Source organism: Rhinatrema bivittatum, chromosome 2 (assembly GCF_901001135.1).
Source record: "Rhinatrema bivittatum chromosome 2, aRhiBiv1.1, whole genome shotgun sequence".
NCBI classification, from domain to species: Eukaryota; Metazoa; Chordata; class Amphibia; order Gymnophiona; family Rhinatrematidae; genus Rhinatrema; species Rhinatrema bivittatum.
Window position 1 is genome coordinate 808,330,420 of NC_042616.1, and position 27,254 is coordinate 808,357,673.

At 51.4% G+C, this 27,254-nt stretch overlaps 1 protein-coding gene across 1 annotated transcript in view; it reads right to left on the reverse strand.

Annotated features, from left to right (window-relative positions):
* The window catches only part of LOC115085781 (nicotinate phosphoribosyltransferase-like), a 75,924-nt gene that overhangs the window by 19,949 nt on the left and 28,721 nt on the right, over window positions 1-27,254 (reverse strand). Inside the window, exons 5-11 of the mRNA XM_029592186.1 lie at window positions 19,710-19,825; window positions 19,402-19,598; window positions 17,689-17,829; window positions 15,440-15,524; window positions 9,159-9,239; window positions 8,631-8,733; window positions 519-676 (exon numbers count right to left, since the gene is read on the reverse strand). Coding sequence (XP_029448046.1) covers window positions 519-676; window positions 8,631-8,733; window positions 9,159-9,239; window positions 15,440-15,524; window positions 17,689-17,829; window positions 19,402-19,598; window positions 19,710-19,825 — 881 coding nt within the window. The remainder of the gene's footprint in view (window positions 1-518; window positions 677-8,630; window positions 8,734-9,158; window positions 9,240-15,439; window positions 15,525-17,688; window positions 17,830-19,401; window positions 19,599-19,709; window positions 19,826-27,254) is intronic.

Here is a 27,254-nt window from a genome sequence, read left to right on the forward strand (position 1 = left end):
ATTTCCCCCATAGAGAAGCAGTGCGAGCACAGAGCTCTCTTACATGGGAATCATTTCCCCCATAGAGAAGCAGTGCGTGCACAGAGCTCTCTTACCTGGGAATCATTTCCCCCATAGAGAAGCAGTGCGTGCACAGAGCTCTCTTACATTACATTTCCTTTCCCATAGTTGACCTTTCTTCTAGTTTCTTCCCAATTTGTCCAGCCAGCTGTACAGTTCTGTTCTCCCTCCCCCACCTATCCCCAAAATCAAAGGAAGGAAGAAAAGCACACATGCCAGTGATTTGTGAGGTAGGGCCATGCTATACCACGGGAGAGGAAGGGGTCTCTTGGTGGGAGGGAGAGAGATAATTCAGGCGTACTTCCTCTTTCTTTCGGACAGCTAGAGAACACGGAAGCCTGCATTAAAAGCGCCTGCCACTATGAGACACCTGGATCCTCAGCCAGCCAGAGCCAGAGCACCGGGCAAGTTAAGATGGGGGAGAGCAGAAGGGGAACGCAGTCACGCTTTCTCCTGACCTGGCCGTCTCTGAAATAAACCCGATGTAGCACCTCCACGGCACCAGCCGTCACTTTCTCCACCTCCTCGCTCCTCCCCAGCAGAAGGAACTCCACTTCCTGGCCAAGCAGAGGCGGGGGCTCCTCTTCCAGAGCCATGAGATCCAAGACCGGGTGACCTGAGAAAGCAAGAGGGAGGGAAGAAAAGAAAGAGACTTCAAGGGGCAACTCCTACCATTTCACCCCAGACCCCCCCAACATTAAGTCCAGCAAGCTGGCCGCTCTACTGGAGCTCTACTTCTGTGTCAAGAGGCTTGGGCAGGGCCAAAAGCGTCGAGTGCTAACTGAAGCAGAGTACTCAATGTAGCCAACAGTCAGTATTATCCTGACACGCCACACCTCCAAGTCCTACATTTGTAAGTGTTTTGTAATTAATTTTACTGTTTAATCGACTGAGAACAAACCATGCTAATCCATGCTTTTCAGCTTCTATCCTACCGAACACGCCCTCCCTCGTATGAGACCGAGGGCATTTTCAATAAGGTAGATCCCAGGGCAATGTTCCACCATCCCCCCCCCCCCAAACTGCAGCCTGATTGGCCCCAGGCCCATGGACGGATGGACTTAAAATCGTCCCGCTGGCCCTTTACAACCTTAGCTGAAATGTGCAAAAAACGAATTTCTACAGCCCCCAGAAAGCTCCAACTGCTGCCCCCAACACTGTCCCCAAATCACTCGCAGGGGCGAGTGCCAGGCAAGCTACAATGCCCGCTGCGCTCTAATTCGGTTACATGCTGGCGACTCTTGACAGCTAAGCCATGGGCAGCTCCACTCTTTGAAATGCCACGTGCCAAAAGGCTACTACGTAAAGACAAGAGGTGCCGGGCCTTGGAAAGCCAGAGATGACCTTCTAATAACCTCTGCTCTTCCACCGACCATGATTCTGGGCAATCACTATCTCCTCGGGCTCTAATCCCAGCTCTGGTCACCGGCTGTGTGATGCTGGGCGAGTCACTCTCTCTCTCTCTGGGTCTCAGTTCTAATCCCAGCTCTGTCTGTGTGATTCGGGGCACTCCCTGGATTACTCACTTTTAAAGGCAAGGTCCAGGCAAGGTGCCCCCTGCATCTCTCAGAAGTAGAGCTCCAGGTCTTGACTTGAAATGTCTGAATGTTTTAAAGTATCTCTGCCTATCTTAATCTGCTTTCTACTTGGTAGAGAGCTCATATTCCTCTTACACACACTCCTCTAATAGAGCAGGATGGGCTTTGTTTCTTGCAAGATTTCTCATTGCCTGAAGTGGAACCTGGTTGGCACCGTCTCCAGCTTTCTGGGCGGTCAGAGCGCCCATTTCTCCTCAGTTTAGCAAATCAATAGTTTGCTTTTCAAGTTGAGTCTTTTTCTGCATAAGCTTCTTCTAACTCTGCAGGGGGGCTTTAAAACTATACCACAGGCTTCCCCCCCCCCCCTTCCAGCCCGCACCACCAGCCACCTCACCCTGCTTTTCCCCTTCTTATGCAGCGGCCTCTGGGGACACCTGGAACAGGGATTCAAGTTGACGAGGACCGCACAAGAGATGGCAGCGGCACCCATCGGAAAATCAAACACATTCTGACAGGGGACTCCTCGGGGAGGAGGAGTACAGAGCTGGGGAGGGAGAGGCCGTTTGCCGTCCAGGTGCCTCGGCCTGCAGGGATGGGGGCAGCAGGTTCAGAAACACAGAAAGGGAGGTGGAACTAGAGAAATCTGAAAGGGTGGGGGACCTGGATGCCTTTGCACACCTAGGGATGATGCATGACCCGAGTAAAGATTCAGAAGCTAGGGACGGGTGTTGGACAGGCAGCGGAATCCATGACCATCTCACGTGCTGCCTGCCTACAGCGGGGGGGCGGGGAAGGAACTGTCCTCACAAAACATCTAATTCATGACTGGGGGGGAAAAAACCCGATGCACATGAAACAGCAGCAGGATATGGGGGTGATTTTATCTGATAAGGTAAGCCAAACAGATGAATAAAGTGATAGCAAACACAAAAAAATAATGCTTGGCTGCATAGCGAGAGAAACGGCCGGAGCTCTGCCCTGTGCACTTTTAACTTGTTTTGCTGCTAATTGCTGGTGAGAGAGAGAGCGCTGTGCCCGAGCCTCGACGACTCCGCCCATCAGCACAGCAACGTCACCAACCCTCGACAAGCTGCCTGCGAAAAGGAACCGCCTGCCGGCGGGGCGCCAGGAAAGATCCTGCCCCTCTTTGCTGGCATCCTTGTGGAATACGCGCCCCTTCGTACTCCTGTTAAGTCAGAGTTTACTCGTCTTTCCCTTGATTAGGAATATAAGGGCCGGCCCTTATGTGATGGACTCCAGTAGGGGAGCAGTTCGGTCTCGGGGACGGATTGCTCTTAGAAATTTGGTGCCACTGACTAATCCATGTTGTATAAAAAGTCAAACTGCACACCATTAGCACAATTCTGGGTAGAAAAGGTGGAACGTATTTTAGCTTTAACGGGCCTGGTATCCTTGACTCTTACAGAGTGTGAGATAAGGAAGCAGGAGCAAATAAAGTGGTCATCATTCGAGACTGAGGTCTCGACCGAGGTTGACTACTATTACCGGACTGAAACGGTCTCGCTGCCCTATAGTACCTTGTCAGTTTTGGATATTAGTTGTCCAGAAAGAAAATGTCAGAGTGCTATTAATGAAGTTGGTTAATGCTTCTTTGGATGAAGGTATTTTTCCTAATTGTTTTAAGCACGTGACAGTTCAGCTGATACCAAAAAGATCCATCAATTCTTTGTCCAGGGTTGATCCCCATAACTATGGCCCTATTTCAGTATTACCTTCTTTGAGAAAACTTATAGAAAAGTCTGCGTTTAAATCAACTAACAACCTTTCTTGATGATAATGAAGTGTTGCAACCATTTCAGAGAGGTTTCCGCTCGCACTATAGTACAGAGACAGGGTTCATTGCTGTGTGATTTTGTGCTGCATCAACTTGATAGAAATCATCAAGTTATCACAGTATTTCTAGATGTTTCAGCAGCGTTTGATTCAGTCTCTCATAATATTTTGATATCATGCCTGATTTAAATTGGGATTGGAGGGGGACTGCTCAGTTTGTTCATTTCTGTCTGAGTGAATGGGTCCTTCCAAGTAAGAAAAGAGATTGATCAATCTGAATGACTTCCACTGCATCAGGGTGTCCCTCAAGGGTCTTGTCTATCAGCCACACTTTTTGATATTTATCTTCTCCCACTGTGCTTTTTGCTGCAAAAAATGGGTATACTTTTCATCTGTATGCCAAAGATTTGCAACTGCTTTTTGCAATTTCAGGTGATAGTTATGGCCGCCGGCCGCAGCGGACCACAACCGGAGCCAGGTGTCATGGCCACCGTGGTCCGCAACCGGGGCCGAAGACTTACCTGAGGCGTCAAGTCGCCTCTGGGAATCCCGCTGAAGCAGGCAGGTCTCTTTAGGGTGGTTTTCGTGGCTGCTGCCGGGCCCGGCCGCATGGTTCCCTGCTCGGTCGGGCTGACTCCTCCCCCTCTGGCCTTCCTGGAGCCCCGCGCACGGCACAGACTGTAAATTGTCATGGCTCCTCCCTGTGGACTCCACCTTCCGGTTTGCTATTTTAGGCAAGGTCTGCTCCTCAGACCTTGCCTTGGCTTCTTGGCTCTTAGTTTGGGGTACCCCTGTGCTTCGAGTTCCTGGCTTCTCTGTTCCTGGTTCCGCTTCGCTCCCTTTTGGTTGGATTTTGTCTGGCATTGACCCTTGGACCGGCTGCCGACCTTTCTTCAGGCGTTGACCCTTGGACCGGCTGCCGACCATCCTTCAAGCTTCGGCTCCTGGACTGACTTTCGACCTGCTGGAGGTGCCAGCTATCTGGACTACACGACCTGCAGGAGGCACCTGCATCCAGATCTCTTCTCTGTCTTCAAGGGTCCACCTATGTCCAGCCTTGCCTTCCGATGGTAGGAACCCAAGAGGGGTTACCCTCTTAGGTAGTGTCAACTCTACCTCTGACCAAAGGTCCACCTTCAGAAGCATAACAGATATTGATGAAGCCTTGCAAAACATTACTAAGATAATAAGTGATATTACTAGTTGGATGAGCCAGAATAGTTTACTAGTAAATGTGAAAAAATCTGAGATGATCTTGTTTGTACATGTAAAGTCATAAGAACATAAAATATGTCATACTGGGTCAGACCAAGGGTTCATCAAGCCCAGTATCCTGTCTTCAACAGTGACCAATCTAAGTCACAAGTATCCAAATATTAAATATTTCCCATGCTATGAATGCAGGCAACAAGCAGTGGCTACTGATTAATAGTTTAAGGAGTTTTCCTACAGGAACTTATTCAAACCTTTTAAATTCCAGCTACACTACCTGCCTTAATCACATCCTCTGGCAATGAATTCCAAAGCTTAACTGTGTGTTGAGTAAAAAATAATTTTCTCCAATTTGTTTTAAAATGTACTACTTGCTTACTTCATGGAATGCCACCTAATCCTTGTATTATCTGAAAGATTAAATAACTGTTTCGCACTTACCCATTCTAGACCTCATGATTTTATAAACCTCTATCATATCCCCCCTCAGCTCTTCTCCAAGCTGAACAGCCCTAACCCTCTTTAGCCTTTTCCTCAAAGGGGTTCCATGCCCTTTATTAATTTTGATCACCCTTTTCTGTATTCTCTCCAGTGCAACTATATCTTTTTGATATGTGGTGACCAGAACTGCACACAGTGCTCAAGGTGCAGTCTAACCAGGGAGCAATGCAGAGGCATTGAGACATCCTCTGTTTTATTCGCCATTACCCTCCTAATAATTCCTAACATTCTGTTTTGATTTTTTGACTGCCACAGCACACTGAGCCGACGATTTTAAAGTATTATCCACTATGAAGCCTAGATCTTTTTCCTGGGTGGTAGCACCTAATATGGAACCTAACATTATGTAACTACAGCAAGGGTTATTTTTCCCTATATGCAACACCTTGCACTTGTCCACATTAAATTTCATCTGCCATTTGGATGCCCAATCTTCAAGTCTTGCAAAGTCCTCCTGCAATGTATCACAGTCTGCTTGTGATTTAACTACTCTGAATAATTTTCTATCATCCGCAAATTTGATAACCTCACTCGTATTCCTTTCCAGATCATTTATAAATATATTGAAAAGCACCAGTCCAAGTACAGATCCCTGAGGCACTCCACTGTTTACCCTTTTCCACTGAGAAAATTGACCATTTAATCCTACTCTCTGTTTCCTGTCTTTTAACCAGCTTGTAATCCACGAAAGGACATCGCCTCCTATCCCATGACTTTTTAATTTTCTTAGAAGCCTCTCATGAGGGACTTTGTCAAACGCCTTCTGAAAATCCAAATACACTACATCTGCCGGTTCACCTTTATCCACATGTTTATTAACCCCTTCAAAAAAATGAAGCAGATTTGTTAGGCAAGACTTCCCTTGGGTAAATCCATGCTGACTGTGTCCCATTAAATCATGTCTTTCTATATGCTCTACGATTTTGATCTTGAGAATAGTTTCCACTATTTTTCCCCGATATTGAAGTCAGGCTCACTGGTCTACAGTTTCCTGGATCACCCTGGAGCCCTTTTTAAATATTGGGGTTACACTGGCCCCCCTCCAGTCTACAGGTACAACGGTTGGAGCTGTCATTACAGGTGGGTGCGGGGGAGATAACAGCAGTTGAATGTGTTAAGATTTAGGTATATTTTTAGATTCAGAATTCTCCATGCGCAGGCAATTGCAAGTAGTCGTATATAGCAGTTGAAATATAGATTGGACAAAAACGATTTTAGAACGATAATGCAAGCATTCACATTATTATGCTTAGATTACTGCAATGGGCTTTATATGGTTTGCCAAAACGTTATATGAAAGCATTACAATTACGATGAATGCCGCAGCCTATTTAGCAACAGGATGCTCATTGATGGATCATATAACGCCACTGCTTAAGGAATTACTCTGGTTTCCAACTGGGTATCGAGTGCAGTTTAAAATTTTAACTGACTTGTTGAATTGTTACGGCAAGTGTCCTATGTACTTAAAAGATCTTGTAAAAATATATTGTCCATAACGTAGTTTTTGGTTGGATAATCAGCAGCTTTTGCTGATGCCTAGGGCAATGCAGACCTTCATGTCTTGATTTTTAGAGTGAGTGATTTTTAGAGTGAGGAAAGTCACACAAAGATGAGATTTCTACAATATTCTCTCGCCCTAGCCTGATAGTACCCTGCATCAAGTTAGGGTGAGAGAACATCGTAGAAATCTCATCTTTGTGTGACTTTCCTCACTCTAAATCTCAGCAAATCTTCACTGGTGTGTACTGTGCTGTTCGTACCTCTGACTGTGCATGTAATACTGGCCCCAAAACCCTAGACCACCACCAAAATCTCACCTCGAGTTACTAGCTGGCCATCCTATAGTGATATAAATAATTGACTAGTATGTGTGCCACCCCAGAGGCTCTCTCTCTATTCCACTCCACCTCCCCCTGCCCGAAAATACCCGAAACAGAATTCGTGATAAGTATCAAGAATTCTGTTTTGGCCATATTGCACAGCTTAATGTCAGGAAAAAAGGTATAGTTATTTCCGGCGTTAAAACTGAGCAATAACGTGCATTACACTACCGCATGCTGCATTAATGTCCCTCATTTTCATACATCCCTCCCAAATTCCTCCCCTTTGAATACATTTTCAAAATTTGCATTCGCATCACAATAAATAACGCATGTGTTATGGCCCGTGATAACAGCCTAATGCATTTTGACGAATGACCTGAGAGTTAGGAAGCTTCCCCTCTCAACTCACCATCCAAAAAATGTATCCAAATTCTGATACCCCCTCAGTAATAGAACTTCAAAATCCCTTCCCTGCCAGCCACTTTGTGAAACATGAAAACCTTCTAAAAAGGCATTTAGAAATGATATAGTACTCTTATGGAATGGCTGGTATGCTAACACCCAGGACTGGAAAGGTAACAAGCTCACCTATGAAAAAGCAAGACTGCAAATATAGAGCACAGGACACTTACTACTGGAAAACCAACGAAAGCCAGACTGCTCTAGATCCCTACACAGAATCTACATCCTAGTTAGCAGAATCCCTCAGCTCTGTCAAACATGCAGAATGCAGACTGCCTCTTATCTAATGCAGAATAAAAGACCATAAATTATAAACAGGCATTCAGAGAAAACCTGAAACTCCAAGAAGGGAGGGGGGAGATGCGGCAGGATGATGGGGCGGGATACAGCATGCCTGCAACATTTCTGGCTTGGATTGGTGGTGGCAGTGACTTCCAGGGGTGAGGGGGAGTGGTGATGAGGAATTTTAAGTCCCAGCTCCTTACTCTGCACTCTCCTCAAGCAGCAAGCATGTGTGGCTGTTACAGAAAGCAGAGGCTTGCTATGTCAGATTTTTGGTTACACACCTTCCCACCCCTTGGTGACACACTGGTTGAAAATCACTGCCCTAGAGGAAAGGCAAGATAGGGGAGATATGAGAGAGTCATTCAGTTATCTCAAAGGCTTCATGCACAGGAGGTGAGCCTCTTTCAAAAGAAAGGAGGCTCTAGAACGAGGGATCATGGAATGAGGGTGAAAGGGGTAATCTCAGGAAATATTTCTTTACAGAGAGGGGGGCCAATGCATGGAACGGCCTCCCAGTGAAGGTGGCTGAGACAAGGACAGCATCTGGGTTCAAGAAAGCATGGGATAAATACAGGGGATCTCTGAGGGATTATGGAGCTGGGCAGTTGGTGTGGATAGAAAGATTAGATAGGCTGTATGGTCTCTCTCTACAGTCATGTTTCTAAGTTTTTAAACAATTCTGGGGTGCTCAAGCCACTTGGCCATTAGGCACTGTATGAGGCATTAGGTTATTGATGTGTCCTGTCATCACCTGATTATCACAGAGGGTTTCCATGCACTCAACAGTGTCATCAGTCTGCGACATTATTTCTTCTTCGGAGATGCGGAGTGTTTTCAAAAACTAAAACAAGATAACATGCAGGGAACATCCGAGATGCCCGTGTGAGATTTGGGCTTTACTTTTAAAGGCGGGCGAGGTGAGAGTCACGGAAGAGCCAGAAGGCGTGCTCACCGGCAGAGTCGTGCACTCTGTATACCGTCTTGCTCCCCGGGAGGGTCATTTTCTCAGGGTCTTCGCTCAGCTTCATTCTGGGGCAGCGTTTCACCTGCACCAGCTGCGGAGGAGGAAGAATAAAAGGGTTAGAGCCTCAGGGTCTGTCCGTCATATCCACCCTGGGGCTCAGTTATTCCTAGAACTGTCCTCTCTGGCTTGGCTGGTTTGACCCCAAGCCAGAGAGGACAGAACTGGAGCCTAGATAACCAGATCCCGGGGCTGACCTCAAGTAGCCAGTGGCCCATCGCCACCGCCACCACAGGGCAGCATGCTGAAGGCCTCTCTCACTACCGTGTGGTATCTGCTGGCCTCGCTTCGGGGAGTCCCGAGTATCTACAACAAGCTGCCAAGTCAGGGCCAACACCTTGAAGGCCGGTGCCAGAGGACGGAAGAACCAGTTCCTGTGGCAGCTGCTCCCCTCACGTTTTAAGTTACATATTTGGGGGGGTGGGGAGGTGGAAGGCAGATTTCCTGAGGCACCTGTACCTTATACACACAGCCCAGCGAGGGCTGCGTCAGACACGTCACCAGGTTGGTGCCCACGCCGATGATGTTGATCTCATTCTCCTGGGGTAGAAGGAGAGAAGAAGGGGAAGCACTGAATGAAGGACGATGAGAAAGACCAGCCAATGTCCCTCCCTCCCCCCACCGCAGCATGTATCCGAGAGCTATGAAACCCCACACCTCCCCCAAGTCACGATCATTCTCTTTCGTCTCCATCTTTTTACCCCATTTCCTTCCCTTCTCAGAGGCGCATCCTCCGCCCTATTCTTTGGCTGGCAGCGACAGTCTCACCTCTCTGCCCTGAGAGCACCCAGGCCTGAAAGACGGTTAATCTAAACCCAGACCGAGCCCCAGGGGCTGGCTCTGGTCAGTCCTTTTCAGGCAGGACGAGGAGCAGGGCATGGTCAGGCTCGCCAAGGATGGGGGGGGGGGGGGGCAGAAAATATAAACTGACAAAACCATACCCGCTTAAGCAGGCACAGACATGCACCTCAAACATTAGTGTGACAGATTAAGAGTACGTCTCCACTTCTTCACCAGTCATCCCAGTTCTTGGGCCATTCCCAAGTCACTGCTCCTAGCAACGACTGCATCATCAGAGCCAATATTATACTCCTCGCCCACCTGGGAGGCAATACAGCTCCGACATCAGAGGTGAACGGCCAAGCACAGGGTCCCCACAGCCAGGTCTGCATACCCAGCCACTGCACTCCCTCCCTCATCCCCAACCAACTAACCAGCATAGACTTCTCGTCTTCCGAATCAACTCCAACATGCTCCCCCTCATCGCCACCATCCTGCCTCTTTCTCTCCACCCCCTCTCCTTGAAAAAAGCCACCATCAGCTCCTTAGATTCCGAGTCAGCTCCAGAGGGCTCGCCTCACCACTACCATCACCAACTTATGTTCTTACCTTAAGAACATGAGAAATTGCCATACTGGGTCAGACTGGTCATCAAGCCCAGCATCCTGTTTCCAACAGTGGCCAATCCAGGCTACAAGTACCTGGGGCAAGTACCCAAACATTAAGTAGATCCCATGCTACTGATGTCGGCAACATCAGTGGCCAATAACTAAGTCAACTTGATAAATAATTTATGGACTTCTCCTCTAGAAACTTGTCCAAACCTTTTCTTAAATCCAGCTACACTAAATGCCTTTACCACATCCTCTGGCAATGAATTCTAGAGCTTAATTGTGCACTGAGTGAAAAATAGTTTCTCCAATTAGTCTTAAATGTGCTACTTGCTAGCTTCATGGAGTGCTCCCTTGTCCTTCTATTATCTAAAAGAGTAAATAACCGATTCACATGTTTTCTTATGTAGCTGATCTGACTAGGCCAGTTGGGGATCTTAAGTTTCAAGATGTGAATACGGGAAATTGTAATGATATTGCCCTTTTCTTTAAAGACAAAACTCTCAAGTTAACTAATAATACTCCCACAAATAGGCAAAGTCAAATAGTGCTCTCCTCTAATTCTGAAACTGAATGGAGAACCTTTGAAACAGTATCTTCAATTGAAATTGAAATTATTATTAAAATGCTGAATCCTGCTATGCATCCCTCCAATTTGGTCCTTACTAAATTGTTGAAAACAATTCCTAGCATTATTTCAAAGCCTATAGCTGACACTGTTAATCTGTCTGAAATGCGCAATAGTCAAACCAGTGTTAAAGAGACCCAATATGGATCCTTCTGAATTCTCTAACCTTAGGCCTATGGCTAATTTACCATGTTTAGCTAAAATACTTGAAAAGATTGTGAACAATCAACTCTCCAAACATCTAGAAACGCATAACCTCCTTTTTCCATCGCAACATGGATTTAGAAGATACTATAGTACCGAAACCTTATTAGTCGCGTTACATGATACTATTTTAAGAGGAGTGGATAATGGCCAAACCTATTTTTTTGATGATGCTGGATATTTCCTCAGCATTTGACACAGTCAACCATACCACCTTGCTAGATAGAGTGAATGAAACTGGACTACAAGAAATCACGTTATGCTGGTTTAAATCCTATCTGGAAAATAGATCATTTAAAATAAAGATTAATAATGCTGAATCTGACCTTTTTAATTTTCCCTATGGTATCCCTCAAGGATCTTCACTCTCTGCTACGCTTTTTAATATTTATATGTTCCCACTTTGCAAGCTTTTATCTGGTCTTAATCTTACTTATTTTATCTATGCTGACGATGTGCAGATTTTAATTCCTATTGTAAACGCTATAGATTTTACGTTAAAAATGTGGGATATTTATTTAGTCGCTATTAAAAAAGTTTTATTTGAAATGAACTTAGCGCTTAATGACAAAAAAACTGAAATTTTATACATCTGCCCAAAATTAAGTCCATTGAAGGAACTCGAAATATTGGAAGCTGCAAAAGTTTATCCTATCACGCTGGACGTTAGAGATCTGGCTTGCACATTCTCCTTGCCCGCTATGTGAGAAGCTGCCAGGTGCTCCAGGTGGCGGTCCGCCCAGGCGAAGAGCTTGCTGGCTTCTAGAGCCACCAGGCAACTCTTGGTGCCCCCGAGATGGTGGTGTGCTTAGTGACTGCCGACACAAGAATCCACCTTAGGGATTTTTAGCATGTCCAGGCACTCCTCAGGGACAGGATAGAGCTTATCCATAGCCCTCCACACTTGAAGCCCCGACTCGGGAGCTTCCCATTCCCGGAGAAGCATCAGCTTGTGCATGGGATGGAAGAGGAAAGTGCGCGGAAGAGCCCCGAGTCCCGCCAGGACCGGGTCCACGCAAGCCGGCATCGCGGCCGTGAGCGCATCCACTGAAGGACTCAATTCCCAGCTCCTGTATGATGAAAGGAATAAGCGGATCCAGTTCCTCCCTTTGAAATAAGCGAAGAACTCGTGGGTCATCCCCCTCCAGAGGGAGGGGGGGTTGTCCCCGTTACCTCCACATCTGCGTCCGGAACCGCTAAAGGAGCAGGAGGATCCGGAGGGGGGGCCCCAGGGACCACTCGCACTCTGATAGACCCATGCGCATCCGGAGCGGGCTGGGAGGGCCTGAGGGGGTGGGGGGGTCCACCTCCTCTTGCAAGCTAGCTAAGATTTGTGCATGAGAAGCACAAATTTAGAAGAGAAACGAGGTCTGGACTTCCCCGGGGGGGGGGGGGGGGTCAGTACCTTCATCAGAGACTGCACGGGGCTCAAATCAGGGGGTGAGACAGTAAAATCAGGCTCCTCTGTGTCCTGCAGCCCAGTAACAGGAGCTGTAGATATCCCCAAGATGGCTGCCGTTCCCGCGGTTTGCCGACCCGGGAACAGCCTGGCCATGCGTTTAGTAGACCTGCTGCGGGGTACTGATCTATTCGCTGCCGAGGAGGGGCCCTCTCTCCCCGGCAGACACCCCGAACACAGCCCTTCGCGGGAGAGCCGAATCATAGGCTCCCCCCGCAGGCAAGACATAAGTTAGAGCGCGGTGAGGCAGAGAGAAAAAAAAAATTAGAATCAGCTGAATCGCAGTGCCTGAGGTAGCGGGAGCAGGAGAATGAACTCTGCTCCCTCCTGTCTCTCAATTACAGCTGCCGAGATAACCTGATCGGCTTTAACTTTATTATTATTATTTTTTTTTTTGTTTAGCTGAGTAGTGCAGGGGAATGAATCATTCCTGCAGGCAGCGCCGGGGAATAAAACGTCCCCGGGAGAGAGACAGCTGTGTAGGGGGGAGTGACTGGACCACCAGTATCGCCCCACAGCCGAGGTACACCGGGAATAGGGAGCCTAGGCTGTATCAAACAAGGGGCCAAGCCCCCCCCTAGGCTCCCCAAGAGTGAGGAGACAGCATTGTCTCCTGAGGAAAAAAAAACAGAGTCCAACTTTTTTTTTTTAACTTAAACTTAATTTCAAAAAACAATACTACTTGCTTGATCCTGACAGAATTAGAGTAAGAAAAGCCCCACAAGCAAGGGCTAAGGAAGAAACCAGGGAACCGCAGGGTGAGCTGCCTGCATCTGCTGGAGACAGACAAATACTGAAGGGCTGCAGGGTAGGCTCTGTCCTGATATAGGATACCCTTTCAGTTTTTCTCTGTCTCCATCTGCTGGACAGGAGGCTCAACCCACGGTCTGGACTGATCCGGGTACGTACAGGGAATGTGTTATGAACTTTCCCTCCAGGAGTAACCTAATGGTAAGAGCATCAGGCTGCGAACCGGGGTTCAAATCCCTGCTCCTTGTGATCTTGGGTAAGTCACTTCGCCCCCTCCTTTGCCTCATGCACCAACTTAGATTGCAAGCCCTCTAGGGACAGGGAAATGACAGTATCTGAATGTAATCCACTCAAGTACTGAAAGGCGAAATATAAAATAAAAAATAAAAACCCGTGCAACCCTCTTTTAAACCCCGCTGTGCTTGTCGCCTTCATCATGTCCTCCGGCAACAGATTCCACGGCCTGATTTTCACTCAGCACTGCAATCTGCTTTAAATCTGCTGGCTGTTAATTTCATGGAGCATCCCCTTGTTTTAGTATTATTTGAAAGGGTAAATAACCTTCCTTTATCTACCCCTTCCACCTCACTCATGATTTTATAAACTTCTCTCCTGTCCCCTCTCATCATAGGCGAGCCCCGTTCCATCCCCTTCACCATTTCTGTCGCCCTCCTCTGCACCTTTTTAGTTCTGCTCTGTCCTTCTTGAGTTGGGGGCGACCAGAGCTGCACACAGGGCTCAAGATGCGGTCACACCACGGCTCGATACAGAGGCAATGTGCTATTTTCACTTTTATTCTCCATTCCTTTTCGCATCATTCCTAACATTGCTTGACCGCCACTACACGTCGAGCTGAGGATTTCTTGTATTGTCCACAAGGACTCCAAAGGTTTTTTTTTTCTTGGGGCTGACTCCCAATACAGGACCCAGAGCCCTGTACCTGTAGCTGGGATTATTTTTCCCTGTGTGCACATTAAATTTCAGCTGCCATACAGTTGCCCATTCTCCCAAGGTCCTTCTGCAGTTCCTCGCACTCTGCGGCTGCTGTTTTAACCACTTTGAAAAACGTCATCTTCATATTTCATCATCTCACTCACCATCCCCTTCTCCAGATCGTTTATGAATATGTTAAACTGCCCAGGTCCCAGCACCGATCCCTGCGATACTGCACTGATGACCTTTCTCCGTTTGGGCAGCTGAGCATTTAAGTCCTACCCCGTTTCCAGCCTTTTCACCAGTTACCAAGCCCCAGTAAGACACTGACTCCTATCCCGACTTTTTCAATTCCCAAGGAGTCGCTCGTGAAGGACTCTCTCAGATGCCTTCTGAAAATCCAAGCAAACACGAGCCATGTCGACTCTTCCCCGATAAGTCAGGCCTATCTAGCTAGCTATATGGCCAGTGATTCTGTTTTTAAGAACGGCTTTTATCATTTTATCCCAGCTTGGCCATCAGATCACCCCAGACCCCTTCTTAAAACTCAGTGTTACATGGTCCACCCTCCAGTCTTCAGGTATTGTGTCTGTTTTAAACGACAGAATACAGATTACTAGTAAGAGGTTTACAGTTTCACGTTGGAGTTCTTTTAGGACTCGGGGGTGGATGTCATCCGGTCTGGGTGATTGGTTACTCTTTAGCTTGCCAGCTTGATCTACTGCATCCTCCATTATCACAAAGATTTTTTTTTCTTAGTTGCTCAGAATCTTCACCATTAAATGTTTCAGGTGTGGATAGGTTCCCAATATCCTCCCTCAATAAAGATCAAGGCAAGATAAATCATTCAGGTTTTCTGCTCTTTCCATGTCCTCCCTTGAGCACCCCCCCCCCCCCCCTTGGGTCATCTACTGGCCCAAATGACTCCCTCACAGGCTTTTTTTGCTTCAAATGTACTTGGAAAAAGTTTCAATAGCTTTTGCCTCTTATCACAAGCTTCTCCTCAAATTCCCTCTTGGACTGTCTTATTAATATTTTACACCTGCCTGCTTCCCTCCACTCCTCCTCCTCCTCACCAAACCACCATCAGATCCAGCAGGCTCTCCTCACCACCACCACCATTATCCAGCCTTCTTCCCCTCCTCACTAAACATCTACCATCAACTTCTTACCTTCTGGGCCAACACCAACAGCCTACCCCTCAACAGCACCACCATCGTATTTCTCTGCCCCCCTCACCAAACAGCCTCCATCCACTCGTTACCTGCTGGATTATCCCAGCAGGCTCCCCCTCACCATCATCATCACCCCGCCAACCAACCATCCACCCACCATCGCTCCAGCGGGCTCCCCTCCCTCCCCATCCACTCCTTACCTGCTGGGTAAGCTCCAGCAGGCTCCGCTCACTGATGTTGTTGCTCACGGCGATGGATAAGGTCTCAAACCAGGGAATGCCGAAGCTAGGGCAGAAACGAGAAGATGAGGTGAAGCGCAAAGAGAGCGAGGAGGGGGCCGAGGGGAGCGGACGACGCACCCACGCAGCGAGCACCATCGACGCCAGCGCTCGCTGCACGCCCGGCAGCAGCTCCGCGGCGGGACGGGGCTTTCACAGCTACCGCCAGAGCCCAGCGGCGGCAGGTCCCGCTACCTTCTCCCCGGCACAGAGCCACCATTACAGGCACAAAAATGGAAGCTACTGGGCCTGCGTCCCATAGTATCACAGGCTGCAATCACAAAAGTTGGTCAGGATCTGGGCATGTCCAGTCCCTTTTCTAGAGGAAGGGATTTTTATTTGTTTAACCAACACACACGATAGTTTTATGGCTGCAGATGACAGGGGAAGCAACGAATGAACTCTTTACAGAGAGCAGCAGCATTATTTGCAACTTCTGTATGACTAGCAGCTCTGATATATCCTTAATAGTGAGGACAGGAATAAGTGGGCAGAGTAGAAAGGGCAGTTGCTATTTTTCTGGCATCGTATGCTACACTACTCTGACCTCCTTGTAAACACAGTATCCTCAGCTCTCATTGAAAGGTTTAAAATATATACATAATGGTGGCAGATAGGAACCATTAGGCCTATCCCAGTCTGCCCCATTTACGTCCTGGTGCAATAACACAGCCCCTGGTTATCCCAGGCTTTATCCCTCACTCACTCCACAGCTAAGGCTCCTCTGTGCTTATCCCAGGCTTTACCCCTCACTCCTCCACAGCTAAGGACCCTCTGTGCTTATCCCAGGCTTTACCCCTCACTCCCTCACAGCTAAGGATCCTCTGTGCTTATCCCAGGCTTTACCCCTCACTCCCTCACAGCTAAGGATCCTCTGTGCTTATCCCAGGCTTTACCCCTCACTCCCCCACAGCTAAGGATCCTCTGTGCTTATCCCAGGCTTTACCTCCTCACTCCCCCACACGGCTAAGGATCCTCTGTGCTTATCCCGGGCTTTACCCCTCACTCCCCCACAGCTAAGGATCCTCTGTGCTTATCCCAGGCTTTACCCCTCACTCCCCCACAGCTAAGGCTCCTCTGTGCTTATCCCAGGCTTTACCCCTCACTCCCCCACAGCTAAGGATCCTCTGTGCTTATCCCAGGCTTTACCCCTCACTCCCTCACAGCTAAGGATCCTCTGTGCTTATCCCAGGCTTTACCCCTCACTCCCCCACAGCTAAGGATCCTCTGTGCTTATCCCAGACTTTACCCCCTCACTCCCCCACAGCTAAGGATCCTCTGTGCTTATCCCAGCCTTTACCCCTCACTCCCCCACAGCTAAGGATCCTCTGTGCTTATCCCAGGCTTTACCCCTCACTCCCCCACAGCTAAGGATCCTCTGTGCTTATCCCAGACTTTACCCCCTCACTCCCCCACAGCTAAGGATCCTCTGTGCTTATCCCAGGCTTTACCCCTCACTCCCACACAGCTAAGGATCCTCTGTGCTTATCCCAGGCTTTACCCCTCACTCCCCCACAGCTAAGGATCCTCTGTGCTTATCCCGGGCTTTACCCCTCACTCCCCCACAGCTAAGGATCCTCTGTGCTTATCCCGGGCTTTACCCCTCACTCCCCCACAGCTAAGGATCCTCTGTGCTTATCCCAGGCTTTACCCCTCACTCCCCCACAGCTAAGGATCCTCTGTGCTTATCCCAGGCTTTACCTCTCACTCCCCCACAGCTAAGGATCCTCTGTGCTTATCCTCTGTTACTGTTTTTATATCCTTTCAAAGCAAGGTTTGAAGCCATATCTCCAATTTCCCAGTCATTATTGCAATCACTAGGCCACTTGCTCTCTTTTTTTTTTTTTTTTTTAAGTTAATTTCATTTGTCCCTGTCAGAGCAGATTCGCTCCCATCCCAGACTGCTGAATCCCACTGCCTTTGGCGCCGCACCTCTGTGGTTCTCTTTTTCCACGCAGGGCATCCACTAAGTACTCACCATGGACTCAGGCACTCTCCATAGCATCACAGAGACACAAGAGGTCAGGGGTGGGGTCATCGCATCCACACCCAGCACCCAAACCATCCCAGACCGGCTCTTAACCACCACAAGTGGCAGAGGTTCCACCACCCCCCCCCCCCCGCCCCAAACATCTGAGACCCTGCCACATGAAAGCATGGCGTTCACTCACTGAGTTGCGCAGCTCCTGAATACGCGTCTGATCTCGACGGACTGCCTGGCGAGGTCCCCGCTGTCCAGGCGCAGTCCCACGGCCCGGTAGCCCAGTTGCTGCAACGCCAGGACCACGGCACAGAAGTTGGGAACACCACTCCTGTGAAAGAGAGAGAGCGCCACAGAAGCACAGGCAGGAGACGAGGATGCACGCGCGCCCCCTCCCATCGCGCCCTCTCCGCCTCCAGCGCCACGTAGCAGGCTCCCTTTTCACAGCACGACAACTCCGAACGCAAACAAAAAAAAAAAAAAAAGGGATTTCGCATACAACGAGGATTCTGAAAACGGGCCCGACAGGATGTCAAGGACGGGGGCTTACCCCGCTCACAGGAGGCTGTCTCCCACCACCCACCGGGGGAACACGCCATGGGCTCCTCTGGGACATGCAGTGCTGAAATCTAGAGTTACACAGGCCTTGGAGGAGGGGAGGGGAGGGGTTAAAAAAAAACCCAACACCTTTCAGCCACACGTTACAATCAGGATTCTGGTGGGGTCTCTCCTCTGGGTGCCAGCTCCTGGGAAAATCAAAAGAGCGGCGCACAGCGCTAGGGCCTGTAAGCAGCAGGATGCAAGTGCCTTCAGGGAGGGAGAAGAGCTCCCAATGCAAACTAACCCCAAAACTGCAGAGAAAAAGCAATTCTTCACGAAAGACGAGACCTGCCAGAAGTGGGGGACACGGTGGAGGGTCTAGGTTCAACCGCCGAGTCTGGCTTCTGCACCTTAGGATTGGCCGGGGGGAGTCGACGCAAAGGCAAAAATATAAAAAAAGTTAACTATTTAATAAAAAAAACCCAATGGAAAAGAAAATCTTAAAAAAAAAAAAAAAAAAAAAAAAAGAGAATTAGGAGACTCACGGAAAAAAAAAAGAAAAAGATGCCAACCAAACCAGAACCAACGAGGGGGGGGGGGGGGGGGGCTAAGAAAGAGAGGACGGAGAAAAGGCTGCTGAAAGCAGAGCCGGAGTCCCAGGCGGGGGCCGGGGCGGGAGGCGGCGTCGCGTTGCTGAGCTACCGCATCCTCCCTTTTAGCTTTTCTCCCCCATAAGAAACAAACTATTCAATCCCGGGACCTGCCTGGAGGGGCGGCTCAGCGACCCCCGACTCCAGGTGGGGAATCCACTGCAAGCGGGGAAAAGCGCCCCCCCCCCCCTCCCCCCAACCTTTCCTCCGCAGGAAAAACAGCCGCCCGGTGCCTCTCCAGTGCCGGGGGGGGGGTCCCAGAGAAATCCTCTCGCGCCCCCGCTGCCTCCCGGAAACAATCCACAGTGGGAAGGGGGGGGGGAGAAAGCACGGAGAGGAAGGCAGAGGGGGAGAGAAAGAGGTTAGCAAGGGGGAGAGAAAGAGGTTAGCAAGGGGGAGAGAAAGAGGTTAGCAAGGGGGAGAGAAAGAGGTTAGCAAGGGGGAGAGAAAGAGGTTAGCAAGGGGGAGAGAAAGAGGTTAGCAAGGGGGAGAGAAAGAGGTTAGCAAGGGGGAGAGAAAGAGGTTAGCAAGGGGGAGAGAAAGAGGTTAGCAAGGGGGAGAGAAAGAGGTTAGCAAGGGGGTGAGGGGAGAACGGAAGAAAGAATCCACGTCGAGGGTGCGAAAGGGCCAGACAGAGGGGGACTGGGAATGCAGGGGCGAGAGAAGGCCCCCCTCGACTGGCGGGGGGAAGGGGGTCCGAGCGCGGGGCGTACCTCATCACGCTGTACGTATCCACCAGGACCAGGAAGTTGCTGGGGAAAGCGATGCCGTAGGAGACGAAGGCGGCCAGCTCCCCCCGGTTCGCCTGACCGAGGGGCACCCGCAGCAGCGAGCAGACCCGTGCCAGCCAGGCTTCAGCCAGGGAGATGAGGTCCACGGCGGGCTCCTTCCCATTAGCAGGCCTAAGTGTCTTCGGGGGGGGGGAGAGAGAGAGATTGAAGCATTATTCGAGCAGGGAAGGCCTCAATCCCTTTTCACAATATCATTCGAGAGAGAGAGAGATAAAAACGGCCTTACTCACCCGTGGCCAGACCTCTTCCAGAGAGGAAAAGGAAGTCACGTAAGAATGTGCTACAGTTCCTGCCACCGGAATCCCACAGAGCTTCCCAGCCAGGACGTTGCTTGTGCAATCAAAACCTGAGGAGAAAGAGCCGTGCTCAAGAGCCCAGCACCTCCCCCAGGCTGCACCCACCCGAGGAGAAGCAAGGCTGCCCCCCAAGTCCCCGTCGCTGCGCTCACCCACACCCCCAGCAGGAGCCGGCAAGAAGCAAGCCCCTAACCCCCCCCCCCCCCCACTCTCCCAACAGGAGCAGGAACACCCCCCACCCTCCCCCAGCATTGCACTCACCCATTCAAGCAGGAACCTTCACCCCCCCCCCCTACACACACCCATCAGAAAATGAAACCCTCCGCTCCCCCCCCCCAAGTAGGAGCTGGCAGAAAGCAAGGCCCCCCACTCCTTTGCATACACGTGCAACCAGCAAGAGCTAGCAGGAAATGAACCCCAAGAGGAGATAAAGATGCACTAATCCAGCAGAAATCACCAAGAGAAAAGATCAGCAAAGACTATTACAGGAAACAAACTGATATCGAAAAGTGCTTTAATGGCATGGAATAAGATACAAGCCATCAACCAACTTTCAATGCCTGCACTCTCATACAGCTTTGGAATTGCAGATTAACCCCAGAAGGATATTGACCAATCAGATGTAAGAACAAGGCGACTCCTTCATGCCCGCCAACTAATCTACAAGAACCAGTATATGCCAAGAGCTGGAGGGTTACGGGCCTTATAGAAATAGGCTACACTTTCAGAGCTATCATCACAGGCCTTCAGGCATACCTAAACAGCACCAGACCCAAACCCCCAAAAAGTGCACATGTATTAAAGGAAGTGACCACAGCTCGGCCTCAAGCTTTAAACATGGAGAACAGGAGGAGTAAAAGAAAATTATTATTTACCTGCTAATTTTCGTTCCTGTAGTACCATGGATCAGTCCAGACAGTGGTTATGTCCCCAATCCAGCAGATGGAGTCAGCACAAGCTTTGAGGGGGCGTCACCCTATATACCACTACCCCCTCTGCAGGAGTTCAGTATCGAGTATATCAAAGCCCGAGTAGAAAACCCGAACCCCTTAATGGATCAAGTTGAAAAAGAACCGGCAACAACAACCGGGTACCTATAAGAACTAGAACTGTAAAGATCCTACCAACGGGTAGGAAAGGCGAAAAACACAGCAAGACAACCTGTGGGGAACTGCGAAAGCAGTAAGAGCGGAAGCCGTAAGAAAACACAGCCACAGAAAAGAACCGAGCAGGCAGAGCACCCAGACGCGGTGGGCGTCTGGACTGATCCATGGTACTACAGGAACGAAAATTAGCAGGTAAATAATAATTTTCTTTTCCCTGTACGTACCTGGATCAGTCCAGACAGTGGGATGTACCCAAGCTTCCCTACATCGGGTGGGGTCCTGCGAGGCCTGCTCGTAGAACCTGTTCGCCAAGATGTCCAGAGACAGTAGAGGCGAGATGGAGGCGATAGTGCCTTGAGAACGTATGCAACGATTTCCAGGTGGCTGCTCCACCGATTGCTGGAGAAGAGAGCGAGCGGACCTCCGCCCAAGAGGCCGCCAGAGCACGTGTAGAATGCGCGACAATGCCGGGAGGGGGAGTCCGCCCCACCCCAATGTAGGAAGCTGCAATGCCAGCCTTCAGCCATCTGGCAATCGTCGTCTTCGAGGCCTGGGCCCCGTTCTTGGGACCCGACCCAAGGACGAAGAGATGGTCCGACGGCCGGAACACACTCGTAGCCTCCAGATAGATACGCACTCGTAGCCTCCAGATAGATACACAGAGTGCGCTTGACTTCCAAGAGTCGTAGAGATTTCGGCTCAAAACACGAGAAGGACGGCAGTTCCACCGTCTGATTCACATGGAATGCAGACACCAGCTTCGGGAGAAAAGATGGAACGGTGCGGATGGAAACTCCAGAGTCGGAGAAAACGCAGAGAAGGCTCTCTACACGACAGAGCCTGCAGTTCCGATATGCGACGAGCGGAACAGATTGCCACCAGGAACACTGCCTTAAGGGTGAGATCCTTAAGCGTTGTACTACGCAGTGGCTCGACTCTAGGAGGGACAAGGATCCCGCAATGGAGACCGCAGATGTTTAATACCCTTGAGGAATCGAACAATACCCGGGTGCTGCAGTAGAGAATCCCCATCACACAATAGCGAACCAGGGCGGCCACCTGGACCCGCAGGGAATTATAGGCGAGCCCCTTGTCCACTCCCGCTTGCAGAAGTTGGAGGATCTGAGGAACAGAAGCCTCAGTTGGTCCCGTGTCCTGACCGGCAAACCACAACTCGAACACCTTCCAGCCCCTAACATAGGCTATCGACGTCGTCGTCTTTCGTGAACTCAACAGCGTGGACAGTACCGCCTCCTGGTAGCCCCGGCGCCGGAGGCGGCGCCTCTCAAAAGCCAGGCCGCAAGACAGAAGAGTTCCGTGACAGATGCCCGAGTCGGATGGGTCTGTCGATCACCAGCTGTAGAAGGACCGCGAAGATCACAGTCCCCTGATGATACTCTATTCTGCGGGGTGTTCTGAAGGAGATGGGACGGCCATGGGAGCACTAGAGCATCAACTCCCTCCGCACCTCGCTCCCTCCGGCGACTGAAGAGACGGGGAGCCTTGGCGTTGTGCGCGGGCGCCATCAGATCCAGGTGAGGGGTCCCCCACCGATGGACAAGCAGTTGCATCGCCCCGTCGGATAGTGACCATTCCCCGGGATCCAGTAGTTGACGACTGAGGAAATCTGCCCGGACGTTGTCCAACCCTGCGATGTGCGAGGCCGCCCGGCGGACCAGAAAACCGCTCCGCCCACTGCATCAACATCGCTGCCTCGAGCGCGACCCGCGGGCTGCGAGTGCCGTCTTGTCGGTTGATCTAGGCCACGGTGGTTGCGTTGTCCGATAATATTGTCTGGTCTCCAGACGATTGATGGACCATTTCGACTCTTCCTCGGACCACGTCCCCTGCGTGGAGCTGCGGTCGCAGGCTGCCCCCCAGCCGACGAGACTGGCGTTGTTGGACACGCCGCGAGCCAGATTCGCCGGATCCAACCACCAGCGCAGACTGTTCCTGGCCACTTGCGGCAGAGGGAGGGTCACCCGGTAGTCCTGCGAGGGCGGTTTCCAACGGGAAAGGAGAGCTCGCTGTAGCGGCGGGAGGCGCGCAAACGCCCAAGGGACCATGTCGATGGTGGAGACCATCACCCCCAGGAGCTGCAGGTAGTCCCAGGAGGTGGGATCTGGTAACGCAGAGAACCGCCGTATGTGATCCCGCAAGGAGTGCGCCTTGTCCTGCCGCAGAAAAACCTTGCCCAGACGGGCGTCAAGCGCTACGAGGGCACGAGGAAGCTCTTGGAAAAATTCACCCCCCATTCGAGGGACTGCCGGAACTGTACTTCACCACCCATTCCAGGGACCGCCGGAACTGTACTACCCTGGTCACCGCCTTCTGGCCGTGGCAGAAAGACTTCGCTCGAACGAGCCAATCGTCCAGATATGGATGGCCTAGAGTGCCCTCCTTCCGAAGGGCAGCCGCCACCACTACCATGATCTTGGGAAAAGTGCGCGGGGCCGTCGCCAACCCGAATGGGAGGGCTATAAATTGGAAATGCTGGTCCAGAATCTTGAACCTGAGAAGGCAATGATGTTCCCGGTGGATGGGAATGTGCAGGTATGCCTCCGTCAGATCCCAGGGGGCGAGTAACTCCCCCCCGATGCACCGCCGCAATCACCGACCGCAGCGTTTCCATGCGGAACCGGACCACCCGGAGGGACTTGTTGACTTCCTTGATATCCAGGAGGGGCCTGTAGGAACCGTCCTTCTTTGGCACCACGAAGTAAATCGAATAATGGCCCAAGTCCACCTCGCGGGCGCAATAGTGCCTATCTCCCGGAGCCTGTCCAGTGTTAACTGCACAGCCCTTCGCTCGGGACCCGATCCGCAGGTGGAGAAGATGAACCGGCCCTGCGGAACGCGGACAAAACTCCAAAGCGTAGCTGTGTTCTATGGTGTCCAGGACCCACTGGTCCGAGGTGATGTGCACCCACTCCTTGTAGAATAACGCCCGCCGACCCCCAAGCCTGGGGACGACGGAGTGGGCGAGCCTGGCATCCTTGCGAGGATTTGGGAGAGGGGAGTCCCGTCCCGGGGGTGGAGCGTGCGGGCCGGCGCCCGCGAAAGGAACGCGACCAGGGCTGAGACCTGGGAGCGGAGGGCCTGGAGCCCGTCGGTCTGTAGTTCCGGTAGAAGACCGGTATCTGTCCTCCGGCAGACGATGAACCGCATTTTACCCCAGGGGCTTGATGATTTGATCCAAATCCTCTCCGAAGAGGAACTTACCCCTGAAAGGCAGGGAGCCTAGACTCGACTTGGAGGACGTATCCGCCGCCCAGTTGCGAAGCCACAGCAAACGTCTGGCCGACACCACCGAAACCATGGAACGCGCCAGCACCCGAAACAGATCGTACGAGGCATCCGCCCCGTACGCCACCGTGGCTTCCATCCTATCCGACTGGGCGGCCTCCTCGGGAGGGAGGGCCTGGGACGTGAGAAGTTGCTGCACCCAGAGGAGGCTTGCCCGCTCGAAGACCTTTTTGAGGAAAACCTCCAACTTGCGATCCTGTGTATCCCGCAGGGCCGCGCCTCCCGTCACTGGGATCGTCGTCCTCTTCGTGACCGTCGACACCGCGGAGTCCACTTTTGGTACCCTAAAGAGGTCCAGAAAATCTTCCGGCAAGGGATACAACTTTTCCATGGCCCTTTCGACCTTCAGGGAAGCCGCTAGGACCGGATCCCCCGTCTTCGACGAGGTGACGACCGCAGGCGCTACAGGCGCGGGCGGATCCGGCGGCGGGTTGAGATCCAGCTCCTGGAGAATCAGCAGGATAAGGTCGTCCAGCTCTTCCCTCTGGCAGAGGCGAAGCGTGCGCGGATCATTCCCCTCCGGCGTGGAATCCGCCTGGTCCCAGTCCGTATCATCAGGGTCAGGAGCCCCCGGGTCTGGTGCCGCTCCCACCGGCCCCGGGAGGGGTCGGGCCCGGACCGGGGGGGGGGGGGGGGTGTTTGGGGGCCCCCACGCCCGGCAGGGGGGGGGGGGGGGGGGGGCCTGAGAAGCAGTCGCCGTCCGAGGGACCTTAGCCGGGGGAGGCCCTGCCGGTGCGTCCAACCCCTGCAAATGTGCCTTGTGCAGAAGCAAAATAAATTCCGGGGAAAAAACCCCGGCCTGCCCGAGGAGGCCCCGGCCGAAGGAGAGGCCGTGGCACCCTGTCCCTGCGGACCCGGTTCCGGTACCAGGGTTGGGAGAGAAGCCGCTACCGCTTCCCTATCCTCCAGCGCTCCCTGAGACCCCTCAGGGCGCTGTGGATGCAAAATGGCCGCCGTTCCCGCCACGAATGGGGGAGGGGCCTGCCCACGCTGCCCGGGCAAACTGGAAAGGAAGGTAAAAATTGTCGAGGGACTGCGAGGTGCCCTCCCCCCCGGGGGGGCACCGAGCGCAAATGTCGTCCCGAGAAATGCGGGGCCCCGGCTCCCCGCAGGCTGAGCAGCGCGACGGCCGCGGCATGGAGATCGCGTGTGAAGAACAGCCTCAATCAAATCCTTCAGCCTCGGGGGGGGCCGCGAGAGAGCGCAAAACGGCGCCGCGGGGGGGCCCGATCGGCCTGCACTGCCCGCCGGAGGGAGCTCCAAGTGCTGCGGGGGGGCCTCCTGGCCGCACAACCCGCCGAAAACGGCCTGCCTGCCTGCCACAGCTGAGCAGCGCGACGGCCGCGGCATGGAGATCGCGTGTGAAGAACAGCCTCAATCAAATCCTTTAGCCTCGGGGGGGGGGGGGCCGCGAGAGAGCGCAAAACGGCGCCGCGGGGGGGCCCGATCGGCCTGCACTGCCCGCCGGAAGAAGCTCCAAGTGCCGCGGGGGGGCCTCCTGGCCGCACAACCCGCCGAAAACGGCCTGCCTGCCTGCCACAGCAGCCCCTGAGGAGCTGCAAAATGGCCGCCGGCAAGGAAATCAGCGCGGGGAGGTCGGCACCACCGACACCTGCGCGGCACCGGAGGACTGGAGAGCTGCAAAAGAAAGAAACAACACAAAATGCAAACTTACCCTGTCCAAAACGCAGCACAGGCAAGAGAGAGGACACAGAGGGTAAGGGAAACCCAGCTCCCCAAAAGTGTAAACTTTTTCAGTTTTTTTTTTTTTTTTTTTTTTAAACACAACAACTTGATCCAAGCAAAAAACAAATAGGCAGAGGCCAAAGTCGAAAATCAGTAAGAAAAGCACAGGGAAAATCCTATCTCAATGGGAGAAACCCAGGATACCCTACTCGCATCTGCTGGAGTCAGAAGATACTGAACTCCTGCAGAGGGGGTAGTAGTATATATGGATACGCCCCCTCAAAGCTTGTGCTGACTCCATCTGCTGGATTGGGGACATAATCCACTGTCTGGACTGATCCAGGTACGTACAGGGAAGGGAGAATCTACCAAGCAAGAGAAAAAGATCTTTAAAAAATGACGACACCAGCAAACAATTGGCAAAGCATAAGTATTAGAATGTTTATGTATTTTTGTTTTAGTTTTATTGAATATTTATTGTTTGTGGATGTATTTATTGTAAACTGCCTAGACCTTTTGATAGGCTGAACTGAAATACTGAAAACAAACAAGTACAGAGGGAAATACAAAAAGGTTACTCCGGCAATCACACACAGATCACACGCTGACACAGGAACGGCAAAGGAGAGGTGAACTTGTACCCAAGGATGAGGACCCGGGGGACTATGGACAAGATGGTTCACAGCCAGGTATGGGAAAGGACGGCAAAAAGATAAATGCAGAAGAAAACTGCATACGGCTGCACATCTCAAAGCCGACGTCGGAAAGCCTGCGTGCACGAAGGCATAGGCAGGTGGGGCAGGGCTCGTCCACTGGATCCAACATCGCGGTACCAGAAAGGCACTGGGATCATGGCAGAACTGCAGAGAAGGAGGGAGCTATGGCTGCCAGGGACGTTCCAATTCCCAGCCGAATGCTAGAAAGCCAAGCCCTGTGACGCTGAAGGGCAAAAAGAATGGCACTGCTAAGAGAAGTGTCAGCACCCAGCGACTATTCTGCAATTCCACAGAGCGAGCCGGCCGCCGATCAGGCAAGCAAGAGATGCAGAGACCAAGACAAGGGCACAAAAAGAGGCAGAAACTGTCCCAAAAGGTATCGGATGCCAGAGAATTTCCAAGCACACCTTAATACAAAGCTTGCACATTTTACACCGTTCGAGCTCTCCGGAAGGAAGCTCGCTCTTGCATAGTGCAAAAGACTAAGAGCAGCACCAGCAGTAAATGGTGAAACCGTTCCCAACATATCCCGGGCTAACAAGCTACGTTTCTTCCCGATTCCATCTGTAGACTCTGCCCCCGCTACAAACCTGCACTCACTGAGCACAGCAGGAACTCAGGCGCTGCAATCTCTCTAAAAAAAAAAAAAAACAGCGCTCCAAACT